A 15,926-nucleotide genomic window follows, 5' to 3' on the forward strand; every position below is an offset into this window, starting at 1 on the left:
AGCTGCCCCGAGATACATACCCTTATTTCCCGCGTTGGGAAGTGTTGGGTCTTTCCAATTTGAGGATTGATGAGCTTCAGTCGCTCGATTGCATGACAACTTCACGGCGAGAAGGCTGTAGAAAGATGCAAAATCGTATATGATTAGCCTTCGAAGCATATACATGTACTTTTCCTCATGCCAGATGAGGCAATTAAATTATTTATCCCATCCATATGATTTCATATCCATGCAGCCAATATCGAAATATTATGAGCATCGAATCGACTTCTCTTCACCCTACCTACCACATCGAAGAAGGACGACCTATGGAAGACAAATTCACTTATAGCACGCAACAATAGACAGCAACTGATGATGACGAGAATATCTATGACAGTAGCTACAGCAGCAACTGTGCTCCAAGCTTCGCGAACATTTGCCCCGGTCCCTTTTCAGCGTGTACATCTGATAATGAATGGTTATGTTGCCTCTTAACGTCAGCAAAAACCCTAAGTCAAGATGTAGTCCAGGTAGGACGCTGTATTTTTTGGTCTATTCAACAATCACCATATCTTCCCACTCTACCTGGACGTCCACAAAGTCCTCACCCTCCAGCATAGAGATCAGCCGGCCATCCAACAGTCTGGCAGCTTCCGACATGGTCTTGAGGACAATGCCGGGTTCTACCTCGAAGGTCTTCTGGCGGCACCCAGCCTTGTGAAGTCCTTTGACTACTTCTTCTTTGTCAGGATGCTCGTAGGACTGGAACACGAGGCAAAGTCGCACCAAAGGGGCAGCTCCACCAGAGTAATCGGAGTGACAGAGCTCCTTTAGGAAAAAGGCGATTTGCTGTTCTGGCTCCCAGCAGCTGATAATTCCTTGCAATGAAGGATTTCTCGGGTTGAGAGCTAGCTCTTCTATGAGTGTCTCGGGTATGCACTCGATTCCCCAAACAACACCTTCGCTGCCCAGGTCAGACGCATCGCTGTCTTGTTCTCTAGAGTGGTGTGTTAGTGGGTCGGAAATTCATTGGTATGCGAGTGAATGGCATGTCGTCTACTTACTCACTGGCTCTCTCTGACATCAATTTAGCCCAATCTGGAACTTGTCTTGGAGATCCGGCCGGATCCTCGAGGAGGTGGAAAGCCAGCACGAAGTGGTAGATAAGAAGCATCCGGGTGTTGGGCGATTTCCCTCGACGACGTAGAGTTATGTCTGGTCGGAACGATCGAATCGTGAGAATTTTCGAGTCTCTTATTTCAACATGCTCGAATGGCGGCCAGGTACCAACCCCTTTTGACATGACCTTGCCGAGGAAGGGAAAATCTTGTTCATAGAACACGCCGGACCAGCAACATAGAACAACCTTTGGCTTTTTGAGATTGATGATGTCCCACACGAGCCTGTCAGCCTGCATCATGGATAACACACCAATATCATATCCGGGATACGCAATGTTCTGAAGCACTGACACCGTTTCTATACTTCTCGTGCCGTTCGAGGCAAAATGTATGAGCTCGTCTACCGCCTTCAGCATAGGGCATTCTCGAACGAATGTTGCGAGATCCGCGTTGTACTCAAGCACTTGAGGCAGGGACTCCACGAGAACAATCAAATCTGACGGACCGGAGGCAAGGTCGCACGCGAGGTCGATTGCGGCCGAAGAGTAATGTTTTTCATTTTCACAGAACGCTCTGATACGACGGTTTATTTTGTAGTCGGCTGATTCGGCACAGGAGACCGATGCCTCCTGTACGAGGAGGCCACGGATGCATCCGGGAACAGGAACGTCGAGACAGCTCATGCTTGCGGTGTATAACTCATACGTAGAGCAGGCTTTGGTGGTGAAACATGGAACTCGCAATGATCAATGTGTCAGACACAAGAGGGAAAGCACGACGCAGACAGGACTCCAGTTATCAATCCGTTGATATTTATGTTGCCTTAGTGCAACTCTTTCAGCCAAAATTCTAAGATGAACCTAGAAGTCACGATCTTCGGAGATAATGAGTAGAATACTGCCTGAAAGGGGCTAGTAGTGGTCTTGCCTGTATCAGGAGAAGGCCTATTCCTGCCTTAATTGTCCGTTTTGTCGGCATTTACCCCGTACTTTTTGGGGTTCTTAATCAAAGTATCTTGTTACTGGAAATCAGAAAACAGTGGTTGGAATAAGGTTACGATAACCTAATTGATCAGATAAACCAGAGGTAGTGAACTGGAGAAAGTTCCCGAAGCTAAGCGAAGTGGTTAGGCTGATGTCGAATGCAGACAGAAAGAAGATGTCTGCAGTATGGTTTGGCTAACCTCCAATTGCCGCGTGGGTGCCTTGCCGAGGCTTTGGCTATGCGGCCCTGTAGAGGTAAGATTCATGAAACACAGCACCATCTTGCAAACTGAGTCTTGGATAGTTCTGAGTGTAACAGTAGATAGAATCATTGAGCACATGGCCGCCCTCATTCTTCTGTGCGCCGTTACTTGGGATGGACACGCAAACTTCGACGTGGTCCCGGGGGCAAGTTTCGGTACGTTCGAGAAGTATTATGAAATACAGCCTCTCGTTCGATCGGTACCTCGTCAAGCCGGGCATACTCCAGCCACCAAAAAGTAGGCTTACCGCAAGGCTCTGCGCAAGGCAGAACAGCCTGAGTCGAGATTTTGCCTTGTTCATGCATAGAGGCCTAAGGCAGGCAGGCTACTCAAAGGGCATTGCTTTATCAGGCGGGGTTTTACGGCTTACTCTCCTACCTGGAGGCGCCCTACTCATTACGAGAAGCGGAACTCCTCGACAAGCATATGCGAACAAGAACACATCTTTCCACAGCATATCATACCATTCAATCATTATGTCATTCGGTTATGCCGTGGGCGATGTCATCGCAGTGCTGGGTCTTTTCGAACGGATTGCGATTGAGCTGCGTAATTACAAGGACGCACCAGCCCACTTCCAGAACCTGAGTCTCGAGCTCGACCTCATTCGAAATACGCTCCAGCAGGTGATTCGCCAGGAGCCTGAGAATGAAGCCGAGCGCGAAACCTTAGAACAAATCAGGGCCATCATACTGCATTGTCAACAGCCCCTACAAACCTGGGCAGCCAAGATGAGGTCCAAGGAAGCCAGCCTTGGACACTTCAGAAGCACCAAGAGCCTCAGCAGCATCGGGACTAGAATACACTGGTCCATGATAGCGAAGAACGATATCGATGAGCTGCGCAAGACTATCTTATCTGAAATGGGGGCTATCATGTTGCTCATGGGTGTCCGTCAAATGTATCCACGAGTTTTCAATTTTCCTTCGATTTCTTGCCCTCGGACTGATGTGTTACAACAGGAACCAAATCCAAAGACTTGCCAAACAGGTTGCAGAGAGCCACACTGGTTCTTCAATGATCGTGCGAAAAAGAATGCGGCGCGATTTCTTCCGAAACATCGAAGATCCTCAGCTTGGTATCCATGACTCCTCGAGCCGTTGCGGAATTACAGGCCGTAACCACAACACATTCAGAAAAACATTCAAATCAGATAATTGCCTTAGAACAGGGAATCATAAACATCAGGGCGCACATGGATGAGGTAACATGCATTACCACCACCGAATCGTCATCGATCCGTCGATATGTCACCCAGCTAGGGCGGAGGATCGAGACTTTCTGCAAATTACTTCTGGGCATCAAGCATTTCCTCCTTGAGTAATAACGCCTACTGATAGTTGATTCGAATCCGCAGCTGTGTGCTAACGGAGAGCAGGCTGGCGAAATGTTCAACGAAAATGCTCGAAGTTATCAGCCAAAACACGTACGTCTACCCTCCTTCAAAAACGAAGTGATACATGTCAGTACTAGTCGGTTGTCAAATATTTTCACTAAACCAAGTCTAGCATGTTACTTCTAGACATTTCCAGGCAATTGAAGAGATCTGTTCATCTCCTCGAAGCTCTACCCTTGCATCTAAACCTCGAACTTGTTCGCCTAGACGATGCTTTGGGTGAGAGCTGGGCATTGCCTTTCCAAGCTTGCCAAACGTATTATGTAAGTTTCTATTCTGCTCTTAGAAAGCACACAAGTTCAGGACCTGACGGAATCCACCAGAGCTTCCTCGATATGCTCATCAATGTCGTATACGCAAACGACAGGCCTGGTGTAGACCACATCAAGGCATCTCGGTTCGCCATCATCCTAACAAACCAAGGTGTCAGGCTCGGGCACCATAATTGGACGCAGTTCATTAAAGCTGGGATGCAGATTGAGCAATCGATAATCGTTTCCACTACAGCCCCAGTCACAGGCTCGTTGACCGACCAATGTCCTTACTCTGACTGCAATGGATCACTATCAAAAGGAGATGGTTCGCAAAGAAACATTTGGTAAATTGGCCTCGCTTTCTTATGGACCACTAGTGGCTGATCTCACTACTCTATGCAGTTTACTCTGTGGCCGTTGGATGGAAGCCCTGATTACTACTGGGCCAGTTGTGCAGGTGGGCGGAAACTTGGTTTCCAGCTCAAATATTGTTCCTTCAATATCGAAGAGAAGACAACCCCACTTCGGGCCGGGCTTGCCACCCATCAAGACTGCCGAGAAAACAAGATGGCAGATGTTTCGCAAAGTCGAGATTAAGATACTTCACATGGAGCCAATCAGCACTTTGGAAGAAGCCGTGGATATTTTATCCAAAGACCCGAGGAATCCCACGGCCTGTACCTTCGTGGGCTTTGTAGAACTGAAAGCTGCGGATGAGAACTATCACCGAGACTCTTCGGAATGCTCAGCTAAGCTAGGTTGGATAAAAGCGAAACAATATCTACAGACGGCCGTTGACGCAGGTATACATTTCTAACCACTATATTCCTAGTTACCACTTGGAAATCAATGACTAAACTCGAATGAATCAGGGTCCTTGGAGGCGGACACATTCTATCTATTAGGCCGCGTCCATATGAGGTTGATGGATTATCCGTCCGCCTATTTTGCTCTCCTACAGGCTTTGCACCTGAAACGTCTGTCTTCGACGATATGGATCTCTATTGGCAATCTGTATTACCTGGTCAACCAATACCGAAATTCATTGCATGCCATCGCGCGAGCCATACATCCGAACCCCCGCCGTTTTGAGTACTGGTACGGAGGTCCCCTTCAAAAGTCTTTTCCACCCCCCCTTGTCTGCTAAGTAATTGGCAACAGGTGGCAGGTGACCAGTGCGTACAGTATGTATTTAAGCTGTTTTAAGGCGTTTTAAGGCGTTTTAAAGCTTGATATCGATAATGTTATTAATAGATTAAATGGACTAAATAGAGCTGTTTTAGAATTTAATATTAATAATATTATTGATGGATTAGATAAATTAATTGGAACTATTTTAAAGCTTAATATCGATAATATTATTAATAAATTAATTGGAGCTATTTTAAAGCTTTATATCGATAATATCGATGATATTATTAATGAATTAAATGGAGCTGTTTTAAAGCTTTATATCGATGATATCGATGATATTATTAATGGATTAGATGGATTAGTTAAAGCTGTTTTAAAGCTTAATATCGATAATGTTATTAATAGATTAAATGGAGTTGTTCTAAAGCTTGATATTGGCTGTTATTGATATTATTAATAAAGTCGATATCAGGTATAATTACGATATATATATTATTAAATTACGATATTATTTTAGTATTTTTATAAATTTAAAGATTATATTTGTGATAACTTTCCCTTAATATCGGATTTCTTTTTTCGATATTCGTTATCTCTCTTTAACTTAATAATTTTTTTAATATAGCGAGGAATTTTTTTAATTTAATATTATATAATAGTTTGCGGTATTTCCAGTTAATTATTAAGTTATATTTTAATTATTTATAACCGATTTTTAAGGGCTTTTTTTTATATTATATATTTTTTTAGGTAGAATTAGTATAATTCGATAGCGTTAAGGTTTAATAAATTATTATATTATAATAGCTTATTTACTTTATAGTAGTTGTATATAACTTTTTAATATTAATATAAATATATCGGTATTTTATTTTTTTAAATAAGCGTATTAGGTTTTTTTTTTTTTTATTTTTTAATAAAGGGTATAAGCTTCGGTATTATAATTTTTTTTTAATAACGTTATTAATTAATTTCCGAACTTTCGATATAAAAAAGTTTACCGGTTTTCTCGGTAAATTTCTATATTAATTTTTTTTAAGTTAATTACGGAGGTTTATTTTTATTATATCGGTAATTAATTTTTAATTTTTTTTAATTTTTAATTTATTTTTTTAATTTATTTTATTAATAGCAGTAATAACGGCCTTATATTATATTATTATTTCAGGAGCTTAAATATAATAAGGTTTTTTACGGTTATAAATAAAGTAATTTTAAAATATAAATTTTAAATATTTTTTTTATCGCTTATAGATATAGGATTTAATAAGGGTTTTAAAGGCTTTTTTTTAAATCCGGTAATTGTTACAACGTTAGAGGAATATAATATTTATTTTATTGTTTTAGATTATTTTTTTTTAATTTTTAATAATTTAGTATTTGTAAGTTTAATATTAAATAAGTTTTTTATTCTTTATTTTTTATATTAATTTAAGTTTTTTAATTAGCTTAATTTTATTATAATTATTACGATAAAAGGTTTATTAGATTATAGATTTGGAAATTTATATAATTTTTAATTCGTTAATTTTATTAATAATTTATTTAGTATTTTTATTTTTTTTATTTTTAATATTAAATATTTTATTAATAACGAGTTCGGTTAATTTTTTTTTTTTATTTATAAGGACGGCCGGTTTAGGTTTTATTGGTTACGAATTTATTACGAATAATAATAGGTTAAATATTAAGGTTAAATTCGGTTTCGATGGCTCGTGTGTAGATATTATTAATAATTTATATCGATATATCGGTTATAGTTTAAATTTCGGCGTTAGTTTTACCGTAAAGGGGAGATTTTAACGTTATAATTAACGATTGTATTATTAGATCGATAAAAAGTATTATTAATAATAAAAAAATAATATAAAATAAAAAAATTAATAAAATCGATGAAAAAAGGAAAAAAATAACCCTTTAGTTGTACCTGTTTGTTAGTTGGCGATATTGGTTATAGGGGTTGATAATAAGGGTGGTTGGCAGGGGGGGGGTGGAAAAGACTTTTGAAGGGGACCTCCGTATAACTTTGGTATTCTGGTACGCATATTTTTTGCTTCAGATGAGAATTTGCTAGATCATACCTAACTAACCCTTACTAAATTAGTACGGCAGATGTAATAAACCAGGCGTCGTGAAAAATGTTATATCACGTTGTCTCGAGTGCAACCCGCCCTCCTTTATAGCAGATCGCATTAGGGTATGGCTTCAAATGATTGACAATCCAGGATCATTTCCTCACTGGCCCAAGGACATGGTTGAGTGCGATTTGCGTCTGATTTCTGACGAGGTAATGGGGGAGGTTGGCGACGAGATAGTCGTTAATCCTCTACATGGTGAGCCGCCCGACAGATCAGAGTGGGAGGACGAAGTTTCCGAGGAATCCGAGTACGAGAATGACTCGATCGATGGCTCTTCTACCACATGATTCGGTGGATAGTGCAGTATCGGTAGTTACAGTATGTTGCTGGTAAATGACATAAAGATAGCGAATTGCAATTTATGCTGTTGCTATTCGCATATTACGCGTCTTGCATTTCAACTATCGCATGGCTGTGTTCACCAGACGACCAGACAGAGCAGTGACAGCTGGTGCAGAATTTAGGTCTGAGACCCCTACTCCTACCCATGTTTGGCTTCACCAAGAATGCGAGGTATATAAGTTGTCAAATTTTAGATCCTGGTACATACGACCATATCCTGCTGAATACTAGGGATCCCGTCCGCTCTCCCATATATAAGCAGCAGAGAGCCAAATTAGTACTAGGGTCGGTGACGACCTGGGAATCCTCGGTGTTGTATGTTTTGCTTCTTTTGAATTTTTGCCCGGAAAATCGAGGCCACATGACTCCTTTCCCGTTCGCACATGCAACGTAGTTATAAGATTGTAAACGTCAGCTTTCTTTTCTTGTATCAGTCGCGACGAGCCTCCCTTTTCTCGATGCGAGAGGCTAGGGTGATAGTTGGAAAGGTGAGGTAAAAGTAATATATAAATAACAGTTAATCGAGGTAAAGTGATTAAGGAATAATGTTATATAAAGGCCGTGCTGATGGCGAATTTCGTCGCGGCATTTTGCTGCATATCGAGCAACCCGGCACCATCGCGCTGCGTACTGCGCGCCGTGCAGGTTCTGGCCCGCCGTGCTCTGCCAGAACGTGATCATGCCGGGTAGCCTTCGCAGCACGTACTTGACCAGGTTGGCCGTCATGGTCGCAAAGTGGTCGCGGTAACAGTTGGTGAGGGCGGTCTCGAGGGACAGACCAGTTCCGACCTTGATGAAGTTGGGCAAGGCCCCGTCCATGGCGGCGCTGTGTGGGTAAGGAGGCAAATGATTAGCTACATATTATCTCGGCAGATCGGGTTACTGGTCGGGTGGTCGGGTAGAAGTGGGAACTCACAAAATGGCTCTCATTCTGTCTAATGTTGTTTGGAGCGATGTTTGTACCTGGAAGGTTGTCAGCAAAGCTTGGAACAGCATGTTCGGGAGGTTCGGGACGTACATCTGGCTTGTTCAGGTAGTCGACGACCGTCTTAGGGCGCCATATTACATCCTGCAATAGTGTTAGCACCTGTCACCTTTACAGACCGGTGGAAGACAACTTGCCAGCTGTGTCGTGGGCGACATCTTGTTCCATTTCTTGTCCGCGTTGATGTTCTCGTAGCACGCCCAGATGGCGGCTTTCAAGGAGTTCTCCTTGACCGTCAACAGCTGCAGGTTGTCTTGAAATTCGGTGCTGCCGAGAAGCTTGTAGAAAAAGGTGGAGATCTTTGTGTTGCCATCGATGGTGTCAGTCACGTCAGTCTGCTGCCTCTTCGGCTGTCACCGTGGCCGAATCAGGGGCAATGCCGCAAGACTTACCAAAGCCTTCAAGGTGTAGTCAAAATAGCCGTTCCTGCCAAAGATCGCCTCGGCATCGTACCGCAAGTTGAACCCAGTGGTGCCGCTTGGGAGTGCCTTGGCCAAAAGGCTGTTCATAAAAGCCTTGGGCGTTTGTAACTCGGTGACTGCGACGATGATATGGTATCAACAGCGCGCGCGATTGGTTAGAGGAATGAAGAATAGGTAGTCAACTCACCATGCTCGACGACAATTTTCAACCCCTTGACTGGCATTGCCGCCAGCCACGGCATCACTTTGGACATGCTTCTTGCCTGGGACATCGGGCTCAATGAGAACTGCACGAATTTGGTGGCAGGAGACGGGTAAGTGTTGCCTTTCTATCTTTCCCATATTTAGAACAATATACTAACTTGTGTAATAACTTGTAGTTACTGCGTCGATGCGCTTCCCAGGTCAGCCCCGGCCACTACCACATCTACCACGCCGGCGACAGCGACCAGCGCCGCGCCAGTGGTGACACCCACGCCTTTCCCGGCCAACATGGTCAAGGGATGCACCACGTTCCACTTGACCGTAGACGGGGACTACTGCTGGCTGGTCGCCAACCATGCGGGTATTGATGTCGCTACCTTCCAGAAATGGAATCCCGATACCGGCGCAGACTGCTTTGTCTGGCTTGGGTATTACTACTGTACTGGCATGAGCTGAAAGGGGATCGAGTGGACGACTTTGTAATTTGGTGTTGATTATAGTGTATTAGTTGGCTGCTGGGGATTAATCAAGACATGTAGGTACAAACGCAAGCCCCCTTTATCGCATATTCTTGGAAAACATTTCCAATCGGGATCTAATTATAGATCGAATTAAGATTAAGGTCACATATTCTCCAGCTGACTGCAGGATGCCACACCTCCAATCGGACATAACCCCGTCATCGCCCAAAGAACCCTGGCAATCTCGGCTATTGCAGCATGATCTAGGCACTCTCCAGCGGCGCAGAAATCTTCATTTGACTTCATGTCCCTATACAATCCATGGGTCTGACTCGTACATGGATTGGTATTGTTCGATATTACATACCGCACCTTGCAACATTCTCCAGGCGCTTAGCAACATTGTGTCCAGATTGATCATTTCCTCGCAGACGAAACGACAGTTCCTAGATCGACCATGGCAACCATCGACTTTCCTGCAGGCTGGAGCAGCCAACGCCTCAACACCATTTCCCTTGAGGAATTTAGTCAAGTGCCGGAACAAGTGAGTGCATGACCCACCCAGCAAGTTGGCTATGCCAATAATACTCTTTCACTCTTGGCTTCTCTACTAACCATATCTCCAGGAACGAGCGGCTCTGAAGCAGGTTGTACGAAGACATGCCTTCTCCCCCGACTATGCAGTGTTGCAGACGCTCAACCAGACATTGTCATCGCTCACGGCGAGACCAGCCACGCCGCCGTCCTATGTGCCCTCCGGCTGGACCGCCGAGCAGGCAAAAGGTGTCGACATAACGCTCGTGAGCAAGCTGTCAGAAGAGGTATGCGCCTGCGTATTCAAGAAGACGCAGGATTAAGCGTAATAAATGTATGCTGTTTCACCCGCTGACCCCAACTTCCAACGAGCAGGAAAAAAGGCTGTGGGCGGCTGGCAAGTGTGCGGATGCCGCGCGCCAGTCCCGCAAAACCGGACAGCAGGCGATAGACCCTCCGGCTTACATACCCGCTGGATGGTCTGTCGAGCAAGCTGTGTCTCCAACCTTTGATATTCTATCGCAGCTTTCGCAAGAAGTGAGTATCCCCTGCTAACTTCTCCTCCCCGCGAGAAATATTTCAGTCCCCTGAGCTCACTATCGCACCCGGTCGGTGCACAGATCCTCACGAAGTATATGGAAGCCCGGAATGCGCAGGTGACGGCTCAGATGCTGTCCACCCCGGCCAGTACAAGCGGGCCGCTGCTAAGCAGCGGCACCAGTAGCAGCACTCTCTCACCCCCGTCACCTCTCATTCAGACTCTGCAGAGGAGAGATTACCCCGCCTGGGGTTTTGTCATCGTGCGTACTTACTATGCCTCCGAGAAGCGGTGGCAGGCGTTCCAAGAGAAGCTGGATGCACTGTGCGACGCCCAGCTCGACAAGGAGACGGGACCAGATCTGCAGCGCGTCAAGGACACGCTGGAGTTCAAGATGATCGAAGACCCAAGGTTACAGGGTGTCAGTAGCGCCGAAGCCAGACGACACTTCCACATCGCCCGGGACATGGGGGGCGTCGGGGCTGGGCTGGACTTGGAACTATTCTTGCTCGTGGATGAGGTAGTCGTCGCGTCGGTTCTTGGTGACGACGGAGACGCCACACCGTACCTGATTGCAGTTGATGCCACGGAGCCCGTCGCGGACGAAACGCCGGGAGGGTATACTGGTTTCTTCCGAGTGGCGGGAGAGGCTCTGCTCTCGGAGCTTTATCCTAAGCTCTGCATGGGGCTGTCTCCTCGGGATCTATGGGCTACGATTGAGGATGGGCAAACTATGTGGACCGGGGATGAAGAATGAGGCCAGTAGACATACATCGCAAGAAGGAGAAGACTACGTCCTTGCCTGAGTAGATTGCGCGTATGCAAGAAGAGAAAGCTACTCAGATACGGACCAATTGCACTCCATTTTCTAAGCTGAGGTCTAGCGAAGACCGCACCGTCCGACGTCTGAGTCTTGTTCGAATTCAGACGGTTTGAGATTGTTTCGTCGCGTCTTGGGCGCAGGAGGGGGCTAAATCGATGGTTCGATCCTTTGTGGGGAAGCGGTGGGGGGCCCTAACCCGCTAAACCGCGATCCCCTTAATCCCGCCGGGCTGCTCCCAACCCACCATCTCATCCCTTGGCACGGTATTCCGCTCAAGACTCTTCTCCGCCTCCGATTTGCCGGGACTCATCGCCGTGGACAGTGGAAGGGTGTTTCATCAGTAACACTCTCTTTCGTATACAAGACACGACTTTCTTATACAAGACGCGATCACTCCTAGCGCAATTACCCTTCAGGCCCGGGTATTGAAACCGCAAGCCCGGTGCTCCCACAACAACCATCCACTATCATCATGTCTTCCGCCACCGTCTTCGACTCGGTCCTCTTCCGGAACATCTTCGGCACCGAGGAGATCCGCGAGTGCTTCTCGGAGCGGTCTTACGTCGCCCACATGATTGAGGCCGAATGCGCGCTCTCGAAAGCCGAGGAGGCCGAGGGGGTTATTCCCGGCGGCGTCGCGGACGTGATATGTCAGCACAGCGACGTGTCTAAGATCGACTGGGAACTGCTGGGGTCCCGGACGGAGATTGTGGGGTATCCGGTGTTCCCCTTGGTTGAGCAGATGGCCTCGTGGTGTCCCGAGAACGAGGGTAAGTAGAACATACGCTCCCTGAGAGAGAGGAGCAATCTCTACTTCTGACCAGGGGCTGATCTACGGACGACTATATAGCGGGCTACATCCACTGGGGCGCCACGACCCAGGACATCATGGACATCGCGTCGGTCCTCCAGATGCGCAACGGGCTGGCCATCGTGGAGCGCCTCCTCCAGCGCGTGATCCAGACGCTGCGGGCCATGGCGGCCAGGTACCGCGACACCCCCATGGCGGGCCGGACCCATCTGCAGCACGCCCTGCCCGTCACGTTCGGGTACAAGTGCGGCGTCTGGCTGGCCGGCATGCAGCGCCACGTCGAGCGGCTGTGGCAGATCCAGGAGCGCTGTCTGTTGGTGCAGTTTGGCGGCGCCGCGGGCACGCAGGCCTCGTTGGGCGACGACGGCGTCCGGGTCAGGAAGCGGCTGGCTTCGATTCTCGGACTGCGGGATCCCGTCATTACTTGGCATGTGGCGAGGGACACGGTTGCTGAGGTTGTTAACTTCTTGGCGCTGGTAGGGGGTACTCTTGGCAAAATCGCTCTTGATCTCATGATTATGTGTTCGAATGAGCTGAATGAGGTAAGTATATCATCCATTCAGTTTACCCCTGGATGAATAACTCACGTAATGCTATGTACAGGTAGCCGAGCCATACGTCCCCCACCGAGGCGCCTCCTCCACCATGCCCCAGAAACGCAACCCCATCTCGAGCGAGGTGATCCTAGCCCAGTCCAAGGTCCTGCGCGCGCAGGCGGGCCTCGTGCTCGACGCCATGATCACCGACTTCGAGCGCGCCTCGGGCCCCTGGCACCTCGAGTGGGCCGCGGTCCCGACGGCCTTCATCGCGGCCGTGGGGTCCCTGCACCAGGCCGACTTCGCGCTCGCGGGCCTCCAGGTCAACGAGGGCGCCATGCTCGCCAACCTGCAGGGCACCCGCGGCCTGATCGTGGCCGAGGCCGTCATGATGGCCCTCGCGAAGCACTCGGGCCGCCAGGGGGCGCACGAGGTCGTCTACCAGGCCTGCGTCGCGGCTTTCGAGGGCGGGGAGTCGCTGCTCGATACGCTGCAGGAGATCGAGGTTGTGACGAAGCATATCGGTCATGAGGAGTTGGAGCGGCTTTGCGATCCGACGCGTTATATGGGGACGTGTCAGGTCATGGTGGATGAGCTCTTGGCACAATAGCCCCCGTATATAGTATTAACGAATGGGAATTATATGATGCTAGATATGAAACGATGTAGATAACGAGTTTGGTGCCCCCGGCGAGGGCTTCGTGAATTAGGCATTGATGCGTATTGCATACATTTTGTTTGATTCCTGACCTTCACCTTCAGGATAATCTGATAGCATAATATTCAGGTATATCCATCCTATCACTGCTCCTGCATGAAACCCCCTCTTCAACGCTAACCAGATGATCTACGATTTGTATCTCTTTGATGTCTTCGTCCCCGTCACTATACTCTTCGCTGCCATTGTCTTAGGTTGGGTTTCTAATCAAAAGCTACCTTTCTAGGTTGACAAACTTAGATATCGAGTTATACTAGTGGCCTTCGAGAAGCTGACCTTCCACTTTAGGATGATCATTATCCGCACGGCCTGCGTCACGATGAACACAAAGGAGTATTTCAGCAAGGTAAGATGCTTATTGGCTCAACGGAACTTGTAAGATCCCTGCCGTGAATGTGCTGCATTGAAGGGCTAGATACTCATAGGCTTAGGAAACATAACTTGTGTACAATGTGAAGCTGAGCCTGGTCTCATTCAACGACAATGCCGTCAAATTGACATGGAATAAGTATACTGAAAGAAAGTTATCAATATTACTTCGCTCCTTGGATGCAAGACACCCGGACTTTCCGCGCCATATCTCGGATAATTACATCAACAAAGGCTTCATGTCATGAGACATCGTGGAGATATTGATTAGTATGGTACGCAGTCGAGCCTTGAGAGAATGGGTTGCCAAACAGAGCAGATGAACGAAGTTGATTATGCACGAGCTAAACCAGCATGTTGAACGCCCGAGAAAAAGCTGGATTGAATTGCAATGACTGATAGGGTATAGATAGTATTAGTGACTCGCTGAAAACCGCCAACTCCTTCCTTCCCCGCCCCGCATCAAATGATAAAGGCAACCGCAAGGCCTAGTAAAGAGCCGATGAGCTCGACTTCCTTCCCACTAGCCCCATTCACGAGATCCGGCACCGACGTCGTGGGAGTCACTTGGATTGCTGTGGTTACTGGTCGCGGATCCTCCGTAGTTGTAGCAGCCTCAGTTGAATTGGAGGAGCTCCCGGTTGAGGTGGTAGGGCCGGGTGTTTGGGGGGACGATGTTCCCTCTTCACTTGTGGCCGTGGCTTTCCCAGACTTTCCCTCAGTGATGTCGCTGGTCGTCGTTGTTGCTTTTGCTGTAACATTCGCTGTTAGAGACCCAAGGCTCAACCCCAAACTGCATACAGTTTATGCTCGGTTTCATCAAGCTCACTCACCCTCATCTGGTGTACAAAGGATAGCTGTCGGATATATGGCAAAGACAGCAAGCGCCCAGCTAAGGTAAGAAGTAAGATGCATGATGACGATGATGGAGAACCGAAACGTGGTCGATATGATCCAAATGCGACCCCAGTATGTTTGCCCCGGATGGATTGTTCGAAGCGAAGAAGACAGCAAAAGTAGATCAGTGGTTTGTACGGATACGGGCCGTTATAAAGTGTTTATGTATTGCCCGTTACATGCATGCGGCTAGGAAGCCTAGAAAAAGCTTGTCCTGCGGTGGCTGCTGGCTGACGTGGGCCTCCGGATGCACGGCAGCTATCACGAAGATACGCTTTGGGGCCAATCAGAAAAGGCTCAGGGAGCTAGAGCCGGGAGCTTAACGGAACTATTGCGTGGCACCAACATGGGAAAGTGCATTGGTGCGCCGCATTGTGGTGCCGCGTTCCCGTATTTACGAACATTCTGGGGCAATAAATGGGCGGGATCCGCGCGCGATACGACAGGTGCTAGGGGAAAAGGACTAAGACCCTTCTCAGGGGAAAGTCTCGTACGGTCGGGCGGTCCCCTGAGCGCGGCACTTGCTCACGTCTCTGCTAGCGACTTGCGAAGAACATTACGTCGGTGGCTTGAAATAAGCGTTGCGCAAGAAAATTGGACAAGTATGCCGCAACAACACGGCATGGCTTTTCAATGCTTGGCGGGAATTAATTGCGACTGTTTTGGTCCACGAAGACTTGGAATATCTACCTGGAGGGCAGGTGAGAGAGCGCGTCGGGGAAGAGCGAGGTCCAAAAATAGTGCTGAGCTTCGGTGTGACTCTTGTCGGCGGTTGCAGTGGGGTCCAACGGAAATGTTCAGTGGGAACTGAGCCGGCTGTGCACGTCTTACCTTGGTTGGCCCAAGACTTCAGCCCCAATCCTCAAGGGACCAAATGTCGCCTGGGCCACAACTTTGATCTGAGATAAGCCCCTCTCATTGTGGCTGGCCATCCTGCGCTTTCAGTGATTGAGGTCATCAATTGTTCCTAGTGCTCAGCTTCAAGAGACAACCTCACAAACGAACAGTCAAGCAC

The 15,926-nt window shown here is 47.4% G+C and overlaps 8 protein-coding genes across 8 annotated transcripts; 4 read left to right on the forward strand and 4 right to left on the reverse strand.

Annotated features, from left to right (window-relative positions):
- Nucleotides 1-534: 534 nt before the first annotated feature.
- PG985_003852 (uncharacterized protein) lies at nucleotides 535-1,786 on the reverse strand (the record flags this gene model as incomplete). The annotated part of the gene is made up of 2 exons (XM_066823621.1): nucleotides 535-979; nucleotides 1,047-1,786. 2 exons carry the CDS (start codon nucleotides 1,784-1,786, stop codon nucleotides 535-537), a joined length of 1,185 nt encoding a protein of 394 aa, XP_066686781.1.
- Nucleotides 1,787-2,825: 1,039 nt separating this feature from the next.
- Nucleotides 2,826-4,816, forward strand: PG985_003853 (uncharacterized protein; the record flags this gene model as incomplete). The annotated part of the gene is made up of 4 exons (XM_066823622.1): nucleotides 2,826-3,250; nucleotides 3,882-4,008; nucleotides 4,069-4,343; nucleotides 4,402-4,816. The coding sequence occupies 4 exons, from the start codon at nucleotides 2,826-2,828 to the stop codon at nucleotides 4,814-4,816; spliced, it is 1,242 nt and encodes a 413-aa protein (XP_066686782.1).
- Nucleotides 4,817-8,081: 3,265 nt separating this feature from the next.
- Nucleotides 8,082-8,432, reverse strand: PG985_003854 (uncharacterized protein; the record flags this gene model as incomplete). The annotated part of the gene is made up of 1 exon (XM_066823623.1): nucleotides 8,082-8,432. The coding sequence occupies one exon, from the start codon at nucleotides 8,430-8,432 to the stop codon at nucleotides 8,082-8,084; it is 351 nt and encodes a 116-aa protein (XP_066686783.1).
- A 261-nt stretch (nucleotides 8,433-8,693) lies between these two features.
- On the reverse strand, nucleotides 8,694-9,244 carry PG985_003855 (uncharacterized protein; the record flags this gene model as incomplete). The annotated part of the gene is made up of 3 exons (XM_066823624.1): nucleotides 8,694-8,936; nucleotides 8,991-9,136; nucleotides 9,208-9,244. 3 exons carry the CDS (start codon nucleotides 9,242-9,244, stop codon nucleotides 8,694-8,696), a joined length of 426 nt encoding a protein of 141 aa, XP_066686784.1.
- Nucleotides 9,245-9,272: 28 nt separating this feature from the next.
- On the forward strand, nucleotides 9,273-9,680 carry PG985_003856 (uncharacterized protein; the record flags this gene model as incomplete). The annotated part of the gene is made up of 2 exons (XM_066823625.1): nucleotides 9,273-9,334; nucleotides 9,401-9,680. The coding sequence occupies 2 exons, from the start codon at nucleotides 9,273-9,275 to the stop codon at nucleotides 9,678-9,680; spliced, it is 342 nt and encodes a 113-aa protein (XP_066686785.1).
- A 462-nt stretch (nucleotides 9,681-10,142) lies between these two features.
- On the forward strand, nucleotides 10,143-11,514 carry PG985_003857 (uncharacterized protein; the record flags this gene model as incomplete). Its single annotated transcript, XM_066823626.1, has 4 exons — nucleotides 10,143-10,229; nucleotides 10,312-10,506; nucleotides 10,595-10,756; nucleotides 10,840-11,514. The coding sequence occupies 4 exons, from the start codon at nucleotides 10,143-10,145 to the stop codon at nucleotides 11,512-11,514; spliced, it is 1,119 nt and encodes a 372-aa protein (XP_066686786.1).
- Nucleotides 11,515-12,052: 538 nt separating this feature from the next.
- Nucleotides 12,053-13,537, forward strand: PG985_003858 (adenylosuccinate lyase; the record flags this gene model as incomplete). Its single annotated transcript, XM_066823627.1, has 3 exons — nucleotides 12,053-12,350; nucleotides 12,431-12,933; nucleotides 12,995-13,537. 3 exons carry the CDS (start codon nucleotides 12,053-12,055, stop codon nucleotides 13,535-13,537), a joined length of 1,344 nt encoding a protein of 447 aa, XP_066686787.1.
- A 939-nt stretch (nucleotides 13,538-14,476) lies between these two features.
- Nucleotides 14,477-14,929, reverse strand: PG985_003859 (uncharacterized protein; the record flags this gene model as incomplete). The annotated part of the gene is made up of 2 exons (XM_066823628.1): nucleotides 14,477-14,766; nucleotides 14,848-14,929. The coding sequence occupies 2 exons, from the start codon at nucleotides 14,927-14,929 to the stop codon at nucleotides 14,477-14,479; spliced, it is 372 nt and encodes a 123-aa protein (XP_066686788.1).
- Nucleotides 14,930-15,926: the final 997 nt, after the last annotated feature.

This window comes from Apiospora marii (assembly GCF_038362585.1).
Source record: "Apiospora marii strain CBS 49790 chromosome Unknown utg000003l_segment0_segment0, whole genome shotgun sequence".
Taxonomy (NCBI): Eukaryota; Fungi; Ascomycota; class Sordariomycetes; order Amphisphaeriales; family Apiosporaceae; genus Apiospora; species Apiospora marii.